A 20,577-nucleotide genomic window follows, 5' to 3' on the forward strand; every position below is an offset into this window, starting at 1 on the left:
AGGCAACGTGAACATGCCAAAAGGATTCGGAATCACCTTAAGAAAATCACAGGGGTCCGGGCCCCACCAGGACTGCCGGCTCGGAATCTCGCAAGGTTTAACGCCTGCATTGTTGCAGGTCCTGTCTGGAGGAACGTTTCCCAAAAAACCCTCCAACCCCGCTAAATGTCACTGGATAGGACGCTTCAAAATGGTTCGTTGCCCGTTACGAGAATTTCAGGCCAACGACAACAGCAGAAATTCGAAGCAAGTCTTATCCGACGTCTCTCGTGTGGGGCGAGTAGACCAGCAAGGTGCCAACTACTAAACGTCGAGACGAGAATGATTTATGACCCCGGGCCTTTTTGGAAGGCCGCACCGCCAGGGCTCGAGGTTGACGACCTGGCCGTGATACTAGCCCAGGCCACGAGGCAGGGGGGCCTCACCCGGATGGAAAGGCGCCTTGGGAAGAAGGTGCGTTCTGTCGAGGACGCTGCTTCCCCGGTTGTGCCCACTTGGAGAGTTGGGGGCTGTTGGCTTGGACACCAGAGAGGCCGATGATGGTTGGCTGGGGCATTGGGGCCATGCTGGACAGAAGAAGGAGCGGTTCCTGTGCAAGATCCGCAGAGCACAGCCCCGGCTGCATCCCGAGGCTTCGGGTCCTGGGGGCTCGCCCCTGTTCGGGGAGAGCCAGAGACGGCAGCCGGTATCACCTGCGCCCCTTCCCACCGACCCCGTTATTCTGGCTGCTCCGTGGCCCCAAAGCCGAGCGCCCTCCTGCCCGATGGCCGTGTCGTCTCAGCGTGGTCTTTATGCGGACTCGCACGCACTTCCTCACCCGGCTGGAAACGACCCCCCCAGCTCAGCATCAGCCAGCATTAAACACGACACACCTCCCGGCGGGTGACTCGGCCGGTTCCTGCTGGTCGTCTTGGAGTCACCCGGGTGAGAATGGTGACTTCCTTCTTGGCCAGCAGGCCCTCTACCGCACACAAAAGCACACGGGACCACCGAGGCCCGATTTCTGTCACCGAGCACACAGCAGAGAACTGTAATCCCTGGTTGTGCAGTCCACTTTCTGTTGGAAGGGACGAGAGAGCCGGCCCGCGGGAATGGCACTGGGGATCTTTGTCTGCCGAGTCGCGACGTCTCCCCGCCCCGTTTGGCCGGCGAGCCTGAGACGCTGCGGCCACTCAAACCCCAGGAGGAAGCGGTGCACGCGGGCCAGGCGTGGACACTTCTGTACCTTTCCCGAGTCATTGAAAGAACTAACCCTGAGCACCGTCCACGGCCAAGGCCATGCTGGGCGCTCACTGGCTTGTCCCTTTTAACTGGATCAGCATTTCTGCGGGAGGAGCTCTGAGAATGTCCAGACCTCCCAGGTGAGCGTTTCTCCAAACAGCGTATTCTGCGGAAGGTGGAGGCCCGAGGATTTCTGCCCGGAAGAAAAGGATTCTGTACCGGAACACTGTCGGGGGTCGCTGCCTCCCGCTGCCCGTTCTTACGGAGGTGTCACGGTCTCCAATACCTTCTTAAGCTGTGTAGACATTTTTCAGAACTTTTGTTTTCTCCAGGGTTCTTCACTTTGTCAGACCTTGGAAATCTTTTTTGTTTCTTCGGATACAATGCCTATGAACGTGGCACAGAATCGGGGCTTCAGGGAAACGACTCGGGGCGATGCTGCAGGGAAGGAGAGGTGGAAATAGGATTGTGGTGATGTGGTCTAGGACGCGGTGTTAGGAGGGGTTCTGAGGACCAGGCTGGCCATCACTGAGTGATCTCTGCTCGGGGTGGCCGCCGAAGGAGGTCCTGAGCCGGCAGCCCTGGTTTGAGACACGGTTATTTTAATTTTCTTTCCCCTAAGCAGCCTCTAGGCCTTGACTGACTGGTTGGGACCTTCCTGCCGGAAGGGTCTGGATCTGACGCCGGTGACCTCTGGGTCTTGACTTCCTGTGGCTTTTCAGGTGCACAGGGTGTTCCCCAATGGGCTGGCCTCCCAGGAAGGAACTATTCAGAAGGGCAACGAGGTTCTCTCCATCAACGGCAAGTCCCTCAAAGGGGCCACGCACAACGACGCCCTGGCCATCCTCCGCCAAGCTCGGGACCCCAGGCAAGCTGTGATCGTCACACAGAAGCCGGCTCTGGAGGCCGCGCCCGACCTGAACTCATCCACAGATTCTACAAACTCGGCTTCTGTGGCCAGCGACGTTTCTGGGGATTCCAGTAAGTGCCCCCCAGCTCAGGGGAGGAAGCCCCCTGGCCGCGTGGGGCCAGTCCTGCCGTGGCTGCTCAGTGACGCGCGGCCCTAGGAACGCGTGGGCGGCAGGAGCCGCGTCTGTGTCTACCCGTGCACGTGCGAGGGCGGCCGGCAGCCTTCGCGGGGCTCGCGTGACGCCCAGGCGTGCGCGGCCTGGAGGGGAGGGCGTCCCTAACACGGTCCCCGTGCTTCCCCTGCAGCGGAGGCCACGGTGCACACGGTGACGATAGAGAAGACGTCCGCGGGGCTGGGCTTCAGCCTGGAAGGCGGCAAGGGCTCCCTGCTCGGGGACAAGCCTCTCACCGTGAACAGGATTTTCAAAGGTGAGCTGTGCGTCTGGCTCTCGGGGGTTCCCTCCGGCTGCGAGTGGCGGGCCAGGCCCCCAAAGGCCTCTGAGCACCTTCTGGGCCATGGCTGTTTGCAAGTCCATGCCCTCTAGGAGGCAGGCAGGCCATTTAGGGACTCGATTCTGCGGTTGCTGCCTGTTCTCCTTGGCTCGGACGTCCCCTTACTACTTCTGTTTCCCTGGGTCCTCGCCAGTGACTGAGCCCTGGGCCTGGCTCAGCTGGGCAGGCCTGGGCCAAGGTGAGGCCCCGAAACCCGCAGTAATCGATGTGATGGTTGTTTTTAATTTTTAAAAATTTATTTATTTTGGGGAGAGAGACAGAGACAGAGAGCAGGCAGGGGAGGGGCAGAGAGAGAGGGAGACACAGAATCCAAAGCAGGTTCCGGGCTCCGAGCTGTCAGCACAGAGCCCGACCCGGGGCTCGAACTCACGAACCGTGAGATCGTGACCTGAGCCGAAGTCGGACGCTTAGCTGACTGAGCCACCCAGGCGCCCCCAATGTGATGTTTTTAAAAAATTAAAATTAATTTTAATTTTTTAAAAATCCATAATGAACAAAGCACCAGAGCTTAAAATGAGGACACAGTCTTGACTTTCTACTTGCACACACTCGGCCTCCCTGGGCTCCCTTCAGTCCTGGTCCCGTCAGCTTCTGCCTTTATTAAAAATGTTGACATTTCGTTCGTCACGGGGTTGAGGTGCACTAGAGCGGGGGTCGCTCGGGTTTCCCTGTGAAAAGCGTGAATGGCCCGCAGCTACCACAGAACCCCCTCCCCCACCCCCGGATCTTCACCGCTTTTCTAGCTGGAGTCCCTGCGTTGTGGGGCCCTGGGCAGGAGTCTGGAGACCTGGGTTCTAGTCCCGGCTCTGCCTCTCACCTGCTGAGTGACCACTGCCCCCCGGGGCCCGAGGCTCCTCGTCCGCACGGAGGTGTGGGGTGTGTCTGGGCTTGTCAGACGGAGCCCCGCAGTGGCGGCTGGGCCCCGGGGGGGACCGAGGGTCACTGCGGGGGGGCTCCCCCAGGAACCCGTGTTTACTCCAACTCTGGGAAAGACCCTTTGGAGGTCGACTTGGGCTGAGCATGTGGCTCAAGGTCAAGAGACCTGGCTCCTAGTGGGAGCCGTGCTTCCGAGGGAGACCACTCTCCACCCTCGTCCCGTCTGCGTCTGCGGGGCCGGGCCGGCCAGCTGCCGGGAGATGCGGACGCTGGGGCCAGAAAGTCTGGGCTCAAACCCAGACCCCGCTACCTAGCGGCTCTGACGCTCGGCTGGGCTGCGGAACTCTTGGTTTCCTCGCGTGCGCAACGGGGCTACTGACACGCTCGCGGGGCGTCCGCGCAGAACCTGATGTGTACAACGGCCCAGCACATCTCACCAACTTCTTATCGTTGTCATTACTATTATCTTTTATTCGGTATTTCTGAATACCGTAGAATAGCGTTCCATATGAACGATAACGCTCCTCCCGGACACAGCTTTGAGAGTGGGAGCCACATAGGATTACATCCCTCTTCACGCGGACGCAGGGGTCTTCTCCAGGCCGTTCAGGGGCAGCGTGCCTGGGGGGTTCACCGGCCCCCTCCCCACGCCACCCAACGCCTGGCGAGCTCGTCGGAAGGGAGAGACCACATGCGGACGGAGGTTGCTGGGCTGGTGTGCGTGGAGGTTGGAGGGGATCGGCCCCCCAGAGGGCTCCGTGACTCACGGAAGTCTCCTCGGCCGGGCTCTGGGCTCGGAGCTGCCCGCGGCCGCCCTCCTCTGGGGATACGACGGGCCACACCTTTCCCAAGGGCCACAGAGCAGGAGCCTGGCATGCCAGCCTCAAAGCCACCATTTGATGAGCTGCCCCATTCCAGATCCAGCACCGAGCCCCTGAGGGATGGGCCCCCCGTTCCCTTCTGAGCCGTCCTGGCTCCCCAGAGACCGAGGCTAGGAGGTAACCTTCCTTGTCCCCCTGTCACCCGAGCAACCTGTTATCTATTTTTCTTCCTCTCAGGGGCAGCCTCGGAACAGAGCGAGACGATCCAGCCGGGAGATGAAATCTTACACTTGGCCGGCACTGCCGTGCAGGGGCTCACGCGGTTTGAAGCCTGGAACGTTATCAAGACATTGCCTGACGGCCCCGTCACGATCGTCATCAGGAGGAGAAGCGTCCAGTCCTCGGGGACCACAGCGGCTGGGGAGCCCTAGGCAGGCCCGCGCCGACACCAAAGCCGGGGACGGACAGCCCCTCACAACTGCTAATTCTCAGGGTCACTGCTCACCCCTGCCTGGAGGGGGGAGGCAGCAGAGTCGCGCTTCCTGGTCGCTGCTGCCCTGGTCCAGACCTTCTGGGACACGCCCAGCCAGGGGAAGGGCCCGGTCACGCCGGGGAGGCCGCCAGTGCCTACAGACTATGTCCAGAGAGCGTAACGGTAATACTATGGTGCAGTAAATAAAACGGACACGTTACAGTTTGATATGAAACCCGTGTCCCGCTTCGCAGATTTCCCACATCCTAGAACGGCAGAATGGCCGACTCCCCAGATAGCATTTGGGTTTCTTGTGAGCCTGCCTCGAGGGCACGCTGGGAGAGGACAGGCCATCCTGTCCTACTGGGCACGAGCCAGGGCAACTCAAAGGCTGGGGGCCACAACCCCCCCCCCAAGGGTCGTTGTCTCACACACCTGGCCGTTGGTGCTGGCTGGTGGCTGGGCACCGAGTGGGGGCCGTGAGCCCGGACGCTCACGGGCGGCCTCGCCCTGTGGCCCGGACCTCCTCGCAACATGGCGGCCGGGTGCCAGGGTGAGCGTCCCCGGAGAGTGAGGGGCAGGTGGCAGTCGTGTCCTTCCTGTGACACGCTCCGCTGGCTGTGGAGCCACACAGGTGTCTTCCTCAGTCCCTGACCCGTGGGGGCCGGCCCGGGTGCGAGGGGAGGGGAGATGCTTCTGGGCTCTTTTGGGAAAACACAATCTACCACTCGCAGCATTTGCAAAACTGGTTTGGGTTGGGCCGGAGACTCATCCTCGCAAGGGTGCTGCCTGGTGGGGGGGGCAAGGTAGCAGAGGACAGGTGAAACTCCGGGCACGGGCAGGTGTACCAAGAGCACGGGCCAGCGCGAGCAAGAGAGAGTGAAAGAAACTGCTACCACTTACCTAGGACGCGCCCAGCACTGGGTTGGTGTTCAATGGACCCTGTCTCCCTAATGACAGTAATGTCTCCAGAGCACGGTTTGTGCCATCGTATTCACGGGGGGGGGGGCACCAGGACGCGGAGACGGCAGGTAACTTGTCCACGCTGGTAAACGATGAGGTCAATAACCAGAGGGATATGTGGTTCAGTCACCTCTTCACGCCCGATTGCCAAGCTCAGGACAAAGAAATGCCTAGAAGCAGCCAGCGCGCTCTTTGACGTGACCCCGGGCGGCGTTCCAGCCCCGTCCCGGCCCCACGTCTATCGCGAAAACCACAGACAACAGGAACACGAGTTATTCCCGGGGCCAGGAGCGCCGGGCCATGCCGGCGGGACCTGGTGGCTTCTCCGGGGCAGTGAACTCTTAGAAAAGGCCCCCGGGGCCTCCTCTTTACACGAGTGCCGCAGTGACCTCACGGCAGTGGCCGTCCCCTCGCCGTCCCGTTCACCCCGGGAAGCCGTTGGGCTCGGCGTGGTCGTGTCCTGCCTGCTGCCCCCCTACGTCCCCTTGTGAATCCCGTGAAGCCCCGGGCGGAGGCAGGAGCTGAGCCGCCACGTGGACCAGTTCTTCAGGTTTCATAGAAACCCTGAAGACGCAGCCCCGGAAGGCGTGACTCAGTCCTGCTGCCATCCGCGGGGTCCCACCTGCATGACGAGGCCACGGGAACCCGGAGGCACACCCCCGCCCCCACCACCTCGCGCAGAGATGATTCCGATCATCGGGCCATTGTCAGGCAAGCGGCCAGGTCAGGCACGTGGACCAGCGCAGGGAAGGAGGACGCGGCCTTCCGTCGGGACTGGGAGGAGGGGACACGCATGAGCACGGGGCCGGCCGGGGCCAGGGACACACAGAAAGCCTCCCGCCGGGCCGGACAAGCCAAGTGAGCGACAGGGGCAGGCTGGTCTCGGGGCTGGGGCGCAGCTGTGGGTGTCGGAAGGGCCCCCGGCTCGTTAGGAACGGCCACGAGGCCAGGCCCAGAACAGCCTCTGCAGACGGTGTTTCCAGCCACCCACAAGGACCCAGCGTCACGGTTCCCAACCTCGTCAACGCGGCACGGAAACGAGCCTCCCCGAGGGCCTCTCCCGGCTGCCCCGGTCCTCTGCTTTGGGCAGTGACCTCGCCCGTCCCTCCATCCGCACGGACTCCCGAGCAGCGGGCTGGGGCTGGCATTCGTGTCCCCGTGTAGTCCTAGAGAGACAGGAAGTCGACGCGCAGGGATGCGAGGGGTCTGAGTGGCAGGCATGGGACCAGATGCATGCTTTCGGACTCCTAGTCCAGTGCTCAGTTTACCCCGACGCCGGCAGGTGGGCGGGGTGCCCGGGGGGCCCCGTGAGATGTGCGCCGGGCAGCACGGCCCTCCACGTCGCTGGACGGCCCGGCACAGGCAGCCCCGTCTCGCTAAGACCACCGCCTCCTGGGGACTCCTGAGCCGGTGCGCCGAGACCTGGCTGCACCTGCGGAGGCGACTCAGGAGGCACTGACACAGGACAGTGCCGGGCAGTTCTTCACGAAGGAAGGGAATCGAAATAAAGTCAAGAGTCTGATGACGACTTCCCGAGAAGCTAGCGGGGTGATCCCGACGGCACGACCGTGGGATCTGTGGTCGCATCACCACCCAGGGAGAAGGGGGCTTTCTCAGCCCCGGACACGGAGCCTCCCGTTTTAAAGGCTGCTCGGGCTTCGGCACATTCAGGAGACGGGCGGGCCAGGCAGATGTGAGGACACGATGCACAGGACTCTGGAAACTCCCTGCAGGCACTTCCGGCTGCCACACAAGGGGACTCTGGTCAGACACGCAGGGATCTTCCGCACCAGCAAGGCGGGGGACCGCAGGGGAGGGGGTGCCGGAGAACTCCACACGACTGTGTGGTCCTGACCGGGGAGAGGCAAGGGACCTCGTGGGGCTGCTGAGGCCCCTCCCAGGTGGCAAGGCCGGGCTCCCCGGGTCCGACGGCCCACCGCGGTGGGCAGGGCCCGTGCAGGCCCGTGCGGGCACTCTGGCCGGCGCTGCTGGAGGGGACCTGCTCTCCCAGCCTTCCTGCTGACCCTGGCACGGCCCGACCCAGGCCTCTAGCACAGAGGGCAAGAGAAGTTAACTCAGGGGAAAGAGACAAAACAACCCGTTCAAATAGAAGATACAACAAACGAAATATTGGACGAATCTTTCCTTAACGCTCATCTCATCTGTTAAAGCAGTATTTTCTAAGTTTTTTTTTCAGGGACATCTTTTTAAAGGGGAGACCCTGGTGCGGTGTCATCAGGAAAACAGATGTCAGGTGTGCGGCAACAGGTCGGACAGAGTCCCGGACGCTGAAGGGGCAGGAGAGCCTGGTTTCCGGTATCGACAGGGGTTCCCTCTGACCAACAGGGACAGGAAGTCTCAGTGACTGGCACGGAAATTTGGACCGCGGAGTATCACCCTGTGGGCGGCGGCGGCTGGAGGGCTGGGTGTGCCGGCTGCAGGAGGTGTGCGGACAGCCGGCAGACAGGGCACCGGGGCGGGTCCCCCAAGGGGGCCCCGAGTGGGAGGAGAAGGAGCGGGACAGGGGGGCCTCTCTGGCCGGCCTCTGGGGAGACGAGCGGTCCCCAAGCGGCTTCCACAGAGGGAAAAGCGGTACCCCAGCACCTGGAGCTCTGTGACGAGCGACACAAGTTCTGGGCCAGTGGGCGAGCACGTCAGCTGTAGAATTTCTTCACGGCTTTCTCCAGGTTGGCGTAGAAGCCAGCCATGCTGCGGGGGAAGAAGGAGTCCACCACACTCCGTGGGAGGTACCCGCTGAGGTCAGTCTGGAAGAATGTGACCAGGTGGGTCCGGCCGGGCTCCCTGGAGAAACCAGAGCAGGGTCACGTCACGTGTCCGTGGCAGGGCACTGGGGCCGCACAGCAGGGCCGGCGAGGAGGGCCCGCCCCCCACCCCGGAGAAACAGCCGGGACGTGGAGATTCGTCCTCAGGAACCCCACGCAGCTCTGCGCCTGCCCACCAGACTTGCTCCAACGTCATGTAGGTCAAGGGCCTGGAGGAGGAGACCCTTTAGAACCCTGCCCTCCTCCCAGATGTACAGAAAGGGAAGTGAGGCCCGGAGACAGACGGGCTGAGCAGACAAGCAATGTCGGCCAGCACGTGCTGCTCTGGGCCGTGGCTTTTCCGGTCTGCGCGGACCATCCAGTCTGGGGCCACGACTCCCTCCGTCTCAAAGCTTCACATCCTCCGCCCCCCCGCCCGCTGAGCCCGGGTGGCACCCCCCTCCTCTGTCTGCTCCTTCTCCCGGGGCTCGCCTGAGCCCTAGCATCCCTCTGCATGAACTCTTTGCCTGGAAACATGAGCAGGTAAAGGAGACACCTCTTGGGCGGTGGCGGGGAGCGCTGGGCATGGAGGGAGGTAAACACACGCCAGGCCGGGTGGGAAGAGGCAGCCCCCAGAGGCTACGGACAAGAAAACAAGGACAAGAGGGGGCGCCTGGGTGGCTCAGTCGGTTAAGCCTCCAACTTCAGCTCAGGTCACGATCTCACGGTCCGTGAGTTCAAGCCCCGCGTCGGGCTCTGGGCTGACGGCTCAGAGCCTGGAGCCTGCTTCCGATTCTGTGTCTCCCTCTCTCTCTGCCCCTCCCCCGTTCATGCTCTGTCTCTCTGTCTCTCTGTCTCAAAAATAAATAAACGTTAAAAAAAAAATTAAAAAAAAAAAAAGAAAACAAGGACAAGAAAACAAGGCAGAAGTTCATGGTCTCGGTCAGGGCACCTGTGCATGCGGGGGACCAAAACCGCATGCAGCTGTGTGTCGCGGGGCGTGTGACTAAGCGATTTTCAAACTCCCGGAAGGAGTTTCAGCAAAACCCTGTGACAAGGCCCTTCGAGGACTGTGTGGTTGAAGGCGCACTCCCCCTGTCCTGCTGCCCATCCCCAACGGAAGTGTTACTCTGGGTCACAATCTCGGGTGCAATTTCTTTCACTGTCAACTGACCTCCAGTTATTATTTACCCAGAAAGTTCTAGTAAAAACCTGCCCCGAGCTATGAGAAAATGGGACAGAACTGCCCCTGAGTGCAGGGTCAGGGCTGGCTCACGTGTGCTCTCAGAATCGCCCGTCAGCCCCTAGCACTGCCAGCCTCTTCTGTGTTGGGGGGACCCAAGCCCTGTGTGGGACACGGGGTGGGGACGGCCAGCCGCTCAGCCACTCCGGGTCCTCCAACTCTGCACCGCCAGCCTCTGAAACCTTTCACCCGGCATAGATAACTTGACCTCCTCCGGCCTCAGTTTCCTCATCTGCTAAATGGGACCATGACGTTTGCCCAGCCCGTCTTATGGGGCGGGAGGGAGCAGTCCACATTGAACAGCAAGAACAAGGCCTCCCACGGTCCCTTCCCCTGGGCCTGGTGCTTTGGGACATTGCATCACTGACGAGTAATGTCAAAGCCTACAGAGCCATAAGGCATTTTTATGACTGCAAATCGTAATTAACGTGCCCCATGAACGAAAGGTCCACAGTTAAGCTACGCGTGGGTCTGGGCACGTAATTCCATGCAGGAGATCAATCTCACCCGGGCAGAGGTTCGCAGAAGCAACCACAAGGGTGGTTGAACCCTCTCACGTACCCCGGCCTCGGGGGGCATGACCGATGTTCCACGTTCACAGCTGGAAGACAGCACAAAGTGGCCAGTGAGCTGCGACCTCAGACCGTCGGGGCACCGTGGCCCCTCCTGCCCGCAGACCCCGCCATCTGGGGCCCGAGGAGTCAGCACGGGCGCCCTGTGACCTGCCCCTGAGCGTCCCCCCCGACCCGTGTCCCTCACACCCACACACACACACGTGCGCACACGCTCATGGGCGTCCACACACGTGCACAGCCTCCCCAAGCCTGCCAGCTTCTTAGAGAAAAGAACACTGCACGGGCCGAGGCACGGCGGTAGGAGAGGCGCCCCCCCTGCCGGGATCCGGAGGAACAGCAGGGGCTGCGGGTTCCCCGGGTGAAATACGCCGTGGCAGGACTCTGTTCCCCGCTGGGAAGGAGGGGACGGCCCACAGCCCCTCGGGGACGCGCCCCCACGGGCCCAGCGACTCGTTGCACACGGAGGCTCCGTGCAGTCAAACCAGGCGACACGTGTCGGGCGTGGACGATGAGCCTTGGCGGCCAGCGGGGCGCTGGCCACATCTGAGACTTAGACGTAAAATTACGGGGCGCCTGGGGGGCTCAGCCGGTTAAGCGTCCGCCTTCGGCTCAGGTCGTGATCTCGCGGTTCGTGGGTTCCAGCCCCGCGTCGGGCCCTGTGCCGATGGCTCAGAGCCTGGAGCTGCTTCGGATTCTGTGTCTCCCCCTCTCTCTGCCCCTCCCCTGCTTGCACTCTGTCTCTCTCTCTTGAATAAACATTTATTAAAGGAAAACATACATATATATGAAATTACTAACATGTGGGCCCTCCCCCTCGGCCCTCCGTGGCACACGATCCCACCCAAGCCGACGAGCAGAGGCCCGTGCACAAGGGACGCAGGACGTGATCCCGGGGCGGCCAGCGGCACTCACCATTGGAGCTGAGAGTCCCATCCTCGTACTTCTTGACCAACACCAAGTCCACGAAATCTCTGGGGGAAATGAGCTTCATGGCGGCCGAGGGGGTGGCGGTTCTGCTGATACACAGCGTCTGTCAAAGCCAAGGCGAGTCCAGCTGCCGGCCGGAGGTCTCCCTGCTCCCACCCCACACCCCGGGGTCTGGGAAACTGGGGAGGGGGCAGCGCTGACCGTGGACTGCAGGCTCTAGATCGGGGCCACTCTGAGCTTACGTCTCAGGGTCCCCAGAGTTGCCACTGACTGTGCGTCCAGGGAGAGCCTGGCTGGGCAAAGCTCTCGGGCACCTCCCCCCGCCACTGAGCTCTGAGACCTGGGTGTCATGAACCCATTTGACAGGTGAGGACACGGGGGCTGGGAGAGGTGAAGCAGCTCACCGCTAAGCTCAGGCGGGGAGGTGTGAACCGCCTGAGAGGCAGGAGGGGTGCTGGTTTTTGGCTAACCCTGCACCTGCCTGACCCTGAGAGGCTGAGCCAGGCAGCTTTCTGCTTCCCCACGTCCCGGCCCTGGAGGACGTGCCCCAGGAACCCCACCCCGTCCCAGAGCACCCCACCAGTCCTCTCTCCCACCCTGTAAGCCAAGGTCACCCTAAACCCACCCGGGCTCTAGCCCACTTTCCCCTGGAGAGGCAGGGCCCCGCCCTCTCAGGCTCACAAAGGAGAACAGGTGGAGGACGGGGTGGGCCGCCTGGGGGCGAGGGACAGCACGATTGGCAGGTGTTTTCTCAGCCACCTCTGTCCCCAGGGTTTGAGTCTGCAGCCAGGCAGGCAATCCCTGGGGGGAACCGGGAATCCTTTTCCAGATGACCCGGCTTCCCCCGTGTGCCTCCTAAAACCACCTGCCCGAGAACGGGCTCACCTCGACTCAGGCCCTCCCTCCCCACTGGAGACACGGGCACAGCACGCTCGACCCGTCTGGAATCCTGTCACGCGCGCCCGAGTCCCCGTGCCCGAGTTCCCCAGGGCGCCAAAGGGACACGTCAGGATGCTGATTCCAACAGCAAAGGAGGGCACGCAGGAGTGAGAATGTCCTGCCCTCCCCTCTCTTGAGCAGATTCTTTTTTTTTAAAGCATATTCTTTCTAAAGGCCAAAGCTTCTGTCAGAAACAAGGCAGTCCGGCCTTGTCTGAGTCCTCATACTGTGCAGCAGGACCAGCAGAAGCGATTTGTTCTTAGTAACAACACGGCCGGCTTCTACTCCCGATTCCTGCCGCAGGATGCCTCGTTCCTGAAGGAGGGTGTTTGGGGACGGAGATAAAGAGGACACGGGTAAGAGACCCTGAAGGTGTCAGCGCGTGTCCTCAATGCCACAAGCTTGCGGCGTGGCCCTGTGTCTCATCCATCCGTCTGTCCATCCATCATCTACCTATCAACTCGGAGATTCGTCACAATCTGGCTGATACACACCGCCCTGCAGGGGAGGGCTCCTTCCCCCCACTCTCACTGCTTCACGGAGAGGTCAGGAGGTGCCGTGGTCAGCCGCTTCCCCCGCTGAGCTCACCAGCAGCCCGTGTGTTCCCCTCTTTTGTAGCTATTGTCCACTAAAGGCTCTTTCTTCCTTGTTTGTTTTTTTTTTTTGAAGATTTTATTGTTAAGTAATCTCTACACCCAACGTGGGGCTTGAACCTGCAACCCCAAGATCAAGACTCACACGTGCCATCGACTGAGCCAGAGAGGTGTCCCCTCTAACTTTCTAAGTGGAAAGTCTTATCTTTTCACGGACACGTGAATTAATTCAAGGAGAAAAGACCCCCTGTTCCTCTCATGAGAGATGTAAAATAGTTTACTTTTATAGCTTATAGTCCTTCATCAACATTGGTAATCTAATCATGTTATTTTACTAAATTATAATCCTATCCTCAGTCCAGATTTGAAAAATTTTTAATGTACTTTTTAATTTTTTTTAACGTTTATTTATTTTTGAAGCAGGGGAGGGGCAGAGAGAGCGGGAGACACAGAATCCGAAGCAGGCCCCAGGCTCTGAGCTGTCCGCACAGAGCCCAAAAAGGAGCTCGAACTCACAGACTGTGAGATCATGACCTGAGCCGATGCTTAACCAACTGCGCCCCCCAGGCACCCTGGGTAAATTTATTTTAAAATGAAGCTATTTAGGGGTGCCTGGGTGGCTCGGTTGGTTGAGCGTCCGACTTCGGCTCAGGTCATGATCTCGCGGTTCGTGGGTTCGAGCCCCGCATCGGGCTCTGTGCTGACAGCTCGGAGCCCGGGGCCTGCTTCGGATTCTGTGTCTCCCTCTCTCTCTGCCCCTCCCCCACACGCGTTCTGTCTGTCTCTCTCAAAAATAAATAAACATTAAAAAAAATTTAAAAAAGATAAAATGAAGCTATTTAACTATCCCAAGATGGGGGGCGGGGGGTGGAAATATCACTTGGCATAAAGGCCACCGCAAAATATACAGGCAAAGGATTGTCGGATTGTAATTCTAAGGGGACTAGCAGATGTCAAACGGGGGTCAAAGGCACATTAGTCCCCGAGACCCCCCTCTTCAGACTGTCAGAGAGTAAACTGAGATGGGGTGATCTCACCATGTGGGATTCCATTTCAGCTCTGGCCTGACGTCTTTTGTATCCCAGGGGTGTGTGCCCCACCCCTCAGGAAACGGGGACATACACTATGACAAGGGACTGCAATGTGACTTTTGGCCGAGGCAGAGAACACCTGGGTCCTACCGACTGGCCAACACACAGCACTATGTCTTGAAGGTTTCACAGCGTCGGCTGTGTAAACAGCCGAGAGGCGGTCACGTCCACAGATGGCAAAATCAAACCGGGTGGCAACATTTCCCCCCAAGGCAACTGGCTTATTAGTTTTGTCTACGACTTTGTTTTGTTTCCTTAACTTCCGTAATCAGAATGAGGTGGGTTCTTCCTGCTTACAAGCTCCTGAGGCTTAATGTTCTGAAGACACAACCATCTAGAATTGTGTTCCTATGGTGGCTGATATGTCCACGTGGCTGTTTAAACTGACATCGAGAGTAACGACAAACAAAATTAGCAATTCACATCCTCAAACAATTCATTTCCTTCACTTTCTTGACACGTTCAAGGGCTCTGTGGCCAACTGGGGCTAGTGGCTACTGTAGTAGGCGTGGTTACAGCACAATTCCATTATGGTGGAAAGTTCTACTGGGCGGGGTAGCTTAGACGACGCACGTCTTACCAATGGAGAAACTGTAATCCAGAGCCGCCACCTGGCATAGCCCCGCAGCTGGCAGAGAACCCCGACGCTGGGGCCAGGACTCTGGATTCATGATCACGGCCCCATCAGAGGGCGATATTTCAAACCAGAGCTGGGAGGTCAAGGTCAAATCCAGGCACTGGCCCGGCAGCTGCAGGAACCACATTCACACCCCCTCTTTCGTCAGCTGCTGCGTTCTCTGCACTCTGCTCAGGGTTCCTCCGCCTCGCCAGTCACGCCATCTCCTACCTGGACCTGGCCAGCGGGCAGCCTGTGTTTGCTGGGTACCAGGGGTTTGCAGGGTCCTCCCCTTGCCAAGAGCTGCCGCTGACCAGCTCCAGAGGGAGGTGACTGCCAGGGTAAGAGCGCTCGCAAAGACTTACATCCGTGATGCTTTCGATAATTTCAAAGCTGCTCACATTCTCATCCCACTGGTCTCTCAGGGTCCCAGCAAGTGGCTTAACGCAGCCCCACACCTTCTCTGGCGTCCCATTCACGATGCCTTCTCCCCGGTACCTGGAGCACAAGGAGGAAGGTGATGCCAGGCATCAACCAAACACTTTTTATCCTGGGATCGTACACAAGGACTCGGTGCCACATCTGTCACCGCTCTTTGAGACAGCCTCGCGGATTGGGGGCTGAGGTTTACCAGCCCGCCTCCCCTCAGGCCTGCAGGAATGGACAGTGAGCTTTCGCAAGAGACAGTTTGCTGGAAATGGTTGAGATAAAAACAGGAAGGTTTTCTGGACGACAACTGGCCAGCTGATTCCAGGGTGCTAGGGGAGACTGGAATTATTTTAGGAAGCAAACCCACAGAGACATCCAGAGCGGTGTGGCACTTCTGATGAACTTGGACAAGGCACTTACAGGTTCCCTGGAAACTCCATAGATGGCCTCCAGGAAACCGAGACTCCATTCTGTCAAAAGGCACAGAATCGCAGAATTTAGAGCTAGAAGGGCTCTGGGAGATCACCTGGCCCCTTCCCCTGGTCTGGAAGTCTGGAGCCTCGAGAGGTGGGATTCTCCAAGGTGCGTGACCCCACTCGTGTGCCAGGGCGGGGGTCCTGGACCAAGCTGAACGTGATGGAGCAACGGCTCTTAACTGGATTCCAAGGGCTCAGGGCGGTTTTCCAGCCTCTCCAAATCACCACGCATTTTGTTTCCTCCAGCAATGTCAGTCTGCTCGTTAAAAGTCATGAGCTGCGCAGGCAAAAACTATTCCCATGCCGCCCTCCCGGGAACACAGCGAGAGGTGCAGGCTTTGGAACCTGGTGTTTTGGCTCGACTCCAAACCACCGTGTGCTAGCCAGGTGGCCTTGGACAAGTCACACAAGGAAAGGGACAGACACTTATCTCCCGGGGTCATAGTGCGCACAACAGGCCTAGGATTTTTTTTTTCTTTTAAGGAAACAACCCTCAAGGGAATCTCCTCCCAATCCAGCTCCAAGGTATTGGAATGCAGAAAGGAGCGGGAAGAGGAGGAGCCTGGGGTCTACGGAGGAGACCCCGGCCCCAGGGAGCAAAGGCCCCACGACCCCTTCCTGCCCAGCTCCTCACTCACGGCTTCCCGGCAAATTTTCCATCCTGACTTGTCTCGCCGGTACTGGAGCATCTTCTCCGCCACCGCCTCGCCCATCTGCGCGGCCAGCGCCGGGTCCATAGCGCCAAGGGCCGCGCGTGGCTGCGGGGTCGCGGCCCGGCTGAGCGGCGGCGGGCGCCGGGTCCGGGAGGCCGCAGCTCGCGGGCCCGGGCGGAACCTGGGCCTCGGCCCCGCCCCGCGCTCGGGATTGGCCCAGGCAGGCAGACGGGACCCGCCCCACGCTCGGGATTGGCCCAGGCCGGCAGACGGGCCCCGCCCCGCGCTCGGGATTGGCCCAGGCAGGCAGACCGGCGGCCGGAGACTGGCAGGGCCCGCGAGCGCCAGACCCGGCTGGGCGGGTCCGGGGATCACGGCGCAGACCTGCCGGGTCCGCCTCCCGCCCGCCGGGTCCCGGGAGCCGCCTTGCACCCCGAGCTCGGGGCGGCCCCGCGGAGGCCTAGGCGGGCCGGGAGCGCGCACCGGTGCTCGGAGCGCCCGCAGGCCTGCAGCCGGGCCGGGCGACCGTGCAGTTCGCGTCGGAGATGAGCTTCTGGGGTGGCTGCTGCGGGGGCGCAGGGGGGGGTGCGCGGGGACGCGGGGTAGGGGCCGCAGCCGCGGAGGGGAGACGGCGGGGCCGGGGAGGAGAGGGCTCCGCCGCCGGTGCCCAGACGGGGGAGGCTGGAGGTCTGTGCCAGTGACGTGGGGCCTGCAGAACGGCGGCCGCCCCTGAGGCCTGAGCCCCTGGGAACCGTGGTGCCCTCAGTTCTGGGCACGTGGGGTCGGAGGGCTGAACGACCTAAGTGGAGGGGCCCAGGAGGCGTGGGATGTGGGGGGCATCTGGGGCAGAGTTAGGCTCCGGGTAAGAGGTACAGGCTTCTGCGGATCCGGGTGGCCTTGATCTTGGGGAATGAGTGGGGCCACATCCCCCTGGTGCGAATGGCAAGGGCAGCCTCGGTCTCTCCTCTTCTGGAACCAACCAAATGTGTGAAGAGGTCAGCACTGAGGTCTGTGTGTGCGTGTGTCCCTGTGCCTGTTGTTTCTTGTAAAGGTGTGAAAAATGGTTGTAAACCAAAAGACGACTTGAAAATCCTTTTCGGAGATTGTGATGGGCTGCCAGGCTGTAAGGAAGCCCTGGACGGGGACTTGGGGACTTAGGGACTCCCGGGTTCCCGACCCGGCTTCATCCTGTAGTGGCTGTGTGATTTGGGGCAAGTCACTTAACCTCTCTGAGCCTCAGTTTGTTCCAAGATGAAGTGAGACACTAATCAATGTCTCCGTGCCAAGTGAAGTCACACGTGGGTATTCCTAGGAGGCAGCAAAGGAAAGACCAATGAGGTAACCACATTAAAAAGAATTAAGCACAGGGGCGCTTGGATGGTTCAGTCGGTTGACCTTGGGACTCTGGATTTTGGCTCTGGTCATGATCCCAGGGCTTGGGATCCAGCCCCGCTTTGGGCTCTGCGCAGAGCATGCAGCCTGCTTAAGAGTCTGTCTCTCCCTCTGCCCCTCTGCCCCTCTCCCCCACTCTCTCGCTCTGTCTTTAAAAATAAAATAATTTTTTATTAAATTTTTTTTTAACATTTATTTATTTTTGAGACAGAGAGAGACAGAGCATGAACGGGGGAGGGGCAGAGAGAGAGGGAGACACAGAATCGGAAGCAGGCTCCAGGCTCTGAGCCATCAGCCCAGAGCCTGACGCGGGACTCGAACTCACAGACCGCGAGATCGTGACCTGAGCTGAAGTCGGGCGCTCAACCGACTGAGCCACCCAGGCGCCCCTAAAATAATTTTTAAACATAGGGAAAAAAGATGTTTTAAAAAAATTAAGCACATCAAAAATGCCACAAAAATATCTGAAGGAAAAATTGGAGCACTGTTTATCTAAAAGTAAGTTTTTGTCATGTACAAAGTGCTCTTACGAATTATTAGGATATATGCAAACAACCGAACAGACAAAACGAATGCATCAGATGGGAACAGATACTCTGCAGAAAAATTAACAGGGCTAAGAAGGCAGTGAAAAGTTGCAGGACCTCCCTCATAGGGAATCCGTCACTAAAACATTAAAACAAGCGTCCACTTTCACGCCTATCAGCCGGGCAGATAAAGAGGTCTGTTAATTCCGGGTAGGAGGGTGTATGTTTTAATACGCTGCGGGCAGGAGTCTAAACTTATGTAACCTTCTGGGAGGAGAACAGCCTATCAAAATGTGAGTTTACTTGTGCTTTGACCAAGAAACTCCTGCACAAAGCCAAAGATTGATCATGCAACCGGAAAGAAATCTGTTTGTTGGCGGAGTAAAGAAAGTTACAGGGTATTCATTCAGTGGACTATTAGGTAGCCATTAAAACAGTGAGACACAGGAAGGGGAGGGAGCCCGGCTGGGACAGGAAATATTCTCTGGAGCACAGGCAGCAGGCTGGACACGGTTGATGGGAAGTCGGCTGTTCTAGCCAAGAGCAATTTATTCTCTATGAAGGAAAAAAAATGGTATTGAAAACTCAGTTTATGAGGGCTGATGGGGGGTGGGAGGGAGGGGAGGGTAGGTGATGGGTATTGAAGAGGGCGTCTTTTGGGAGGAGCACTGGGTGTTGTATGGAAACCGATTTGACAATAAATTTCATATATTAAAAAAAAAACTCAGTTTAAGAATTGGCTTAGTATTATTTAAATTCTTAACTCTCCCCTATGAATGTTTTATATGTGCAATGTGCACTGACAGGGAATATATATATATATATATATTTTTTTTTTAATTTATTTATTTTTTTGCCAAAAATATATATTAAAAGACAAGGGTATTGTAGGTAGGAAAGTCAGTGCGCAGCTCAGATTGCCTGGATTCAGATCCCAGCATCGCCACGTAACTAGCTGTGACCCTGGCAAGTCACTGACCCTTGCAGACTTTAGCGTCCTCATTCGGAAAATGAGAAAAATCATAGCACTAACTCCTGGGGTTGACATATGAGCCGAAGGTTTTAACGGATGGGTTGGCAATCGGAATGGTGGCTGGCGTACCATGAATGTTCATATGTAACATATCATATGTGTCTTGAGTGAGAAAAAAAACTAGAGATGTTTGTGTATGTTTATACATCGATGTGTTTAGAAGATTGGCTTCTAGCAAGATACAAACTGTGAGCAGGAGGGAGTGATGCCAAAGGCCGTTACTCTTTTTATTTTGTATCCTCATACACTGTATGTAATTATTCTAATTCCTAACATGTAAGACTTTTTAAATTAATAAAAGCCTCCTTGACAAATTCAGTGTAGGGTTTCTGTAAAGCTGCAGCTCAAGACCTCGTCAGCTGGGACCTGTCAGAGATTTTTTGTTTGGGGATAAAACACAGTGAAAGCATAGCTCAGGGAAAGTCAGTCTTTCTGTAGAAAGTGATTTTCTTTTCTTTTCTTTTTTTTTTTTTTTTTTTAGTGTTTATTTACTTTTGAGAAACAGAGCATGAGTGGGGGAGGGGCAGAGAGAGGAGGAGACACAGAATCCGAAGCAGGATCCAGGCTCTGAGCCATCAGCACAGAGCCTGATGCGGGGCTGAAACCCACGAGCTGTGAGATCGTGACCTGAGTCAAAATCAAGAGTCAGACGCTCAACCAACGGAGCCACCAAGGTGCCCCATAAGGTTACAGATTCTTTTTTTTTTTTAATTTCTTTTAATGTTACTTTATTTTTGAGACAGAGCATGAGTGGGGGAGGGCAGAGAGAGAGGGAGACAGAATCAGAAGCGGGCTCCAGGCTCCAAGCTGCCAGCCCAGAGCCCGACGCGGGGCTGGAACCCACGAACCATGAGATCACGACCTGAGCCGAAGTCAGATGCTTAGCCGACTGAGCCACCCAGGCACCTGGAAAGTGACTTTAAAGTAGACATCAAACACTTAAGAGACTTATTCTTATATAAATGGGACATTTTTTTTTTTTTTTAAAAAGAGTTAACACTGTAAGAGTGTTTAATGTTTGCTCCCAGAAAACAAGAAGCCCAGAGACCTGTGGAGGTTGTGGGGGCCGGGCAGGGGCGGGGGTCGGCCCACAGGACTAGCCGCTCACAGGGCCTGGGGCTGACGTTCAGAGCTGATGGGAAGGAGGATGGAGCCACTCTGCCGTCCCCACTGATCAGAGCCCCTGCCACCACGTCCTCAGGCCTCTGTGTAACCCAACTGTGAGAGCAGATCGCGCTGGAATCCTAGTTGAATATTAAATCAGTGTAGATGGCGGGAGGGTGGGGTGGGGGGGGTTGTGGGGAGCCCGGCGGCCTCCACCCTACCCCAGCTCCAGACCACGGAGGGGTGGACCCCTGTGTGCACACCCTCCAGCCCTAAGAGCTCCTGAATGGGGTATTTGCGTTCTACTTGGACGATGGCGAGGGATCGGGTGTGCATTTCCGACGTTCATTCCGGCAGGTGCTGTCTCCACAGGCGAGTTTTCACCTGTAAGCACGCATATGCTTGTTCTTAGCCGCAGCTGGTTGTTTTCGGCGGGTCCTAC

General features: G+C 58.2%; 2 protein-coding genes across 6 annotated transcripts in view; one reads left to right on the forward strand and one right to left on the reverse strand.

Moving 5' to 3' along the window:
• IL16 (interleukin 16) overlaps positions 1 to 5,047 on the forward strand; it is a 42,369-nt gene extending 37,322 nt beyond the window's left edge. For all 4 annotated transcript variants that reach the window (XM_053888613.1, XM_053888614.1, XM_053888615.1 and 1 more), the window contains 3 exons: positions 1,944 to 2,202; positions 2,437 to 2,559; positions 4,578 to 5,047. In XM_053888613.1, coding sequence (XP_053744588.1) covers positions 1,944 to 2,202; positions 2,437 to 2,559; positions 4,578 to 4,771 — 576 coding nt within the window. In that variant the 3' untranslated portion in view covers positions 4,772 to 5,047. The remainder of the gene's footprint in view (positions 1 to 1,943; positions 2,203 to 2,436; positions 2,560 to 4,577) is intronic.
• A 2,856-nt stretch (positions 5,048 to 7,903) lies between these two features.
• On the reverse strand, positions 7,904 to 16,273 carry STARD5 (StAR related lipid transfer domain containing 5). 2 transcript variants are annotated; one of them, XM_019460430.2, is made up of 6 exons: positions 16,065 to 16,270; positions 15,371 to 15,420; positions 14,887 to 15,019; positions 11,268 to 11,385; positions 10,288 to 10,381; positions 7,904 to 8,577 (listed from the first exon to the last, which is right to left on the reverse strand). In XM_019460430.2, the coding sequence occupies exons 1-6, from the start codon at positions 16,161 to 16,163 to the stop codon at positions 8,430 to 8,432; spliced, it is 642 nt and encodes a 213-aa protein (XP_019315975.1). In that variant the 5' UTR covers positions 16,164 to 16,270; the 3' UTR covers positions 7,904 to 8,429. The 2 variants fall into 2 exon arrangements, with proteins under 2 accessions (XP_019315975.1, XP_019315976.1); XM_019460431.2 differs by having other exon boundaries at positions 8,425 to 8,577; positions 11,268 to 11,368; positions 16,065 to 16,273.
• Positions 16,274 to 20,577: the final 4,304 nt, after the last annotated feature.

This window comes from Panthera pardus, unplaced genomic scaffold, assembly GCF_024362965.1.
Source record: "Panthera pardus isolate Hobbes unplaced genomic scaffold, ASM2436296v1 HiC_scaffold_23, whole genome shotgun sequence".
Taxonomy (NCBI): Eukaryota; Metazoa; Chordata; class Mammalia; order Carnivora; family Felidae; genus Panthera; species Panthera pardus.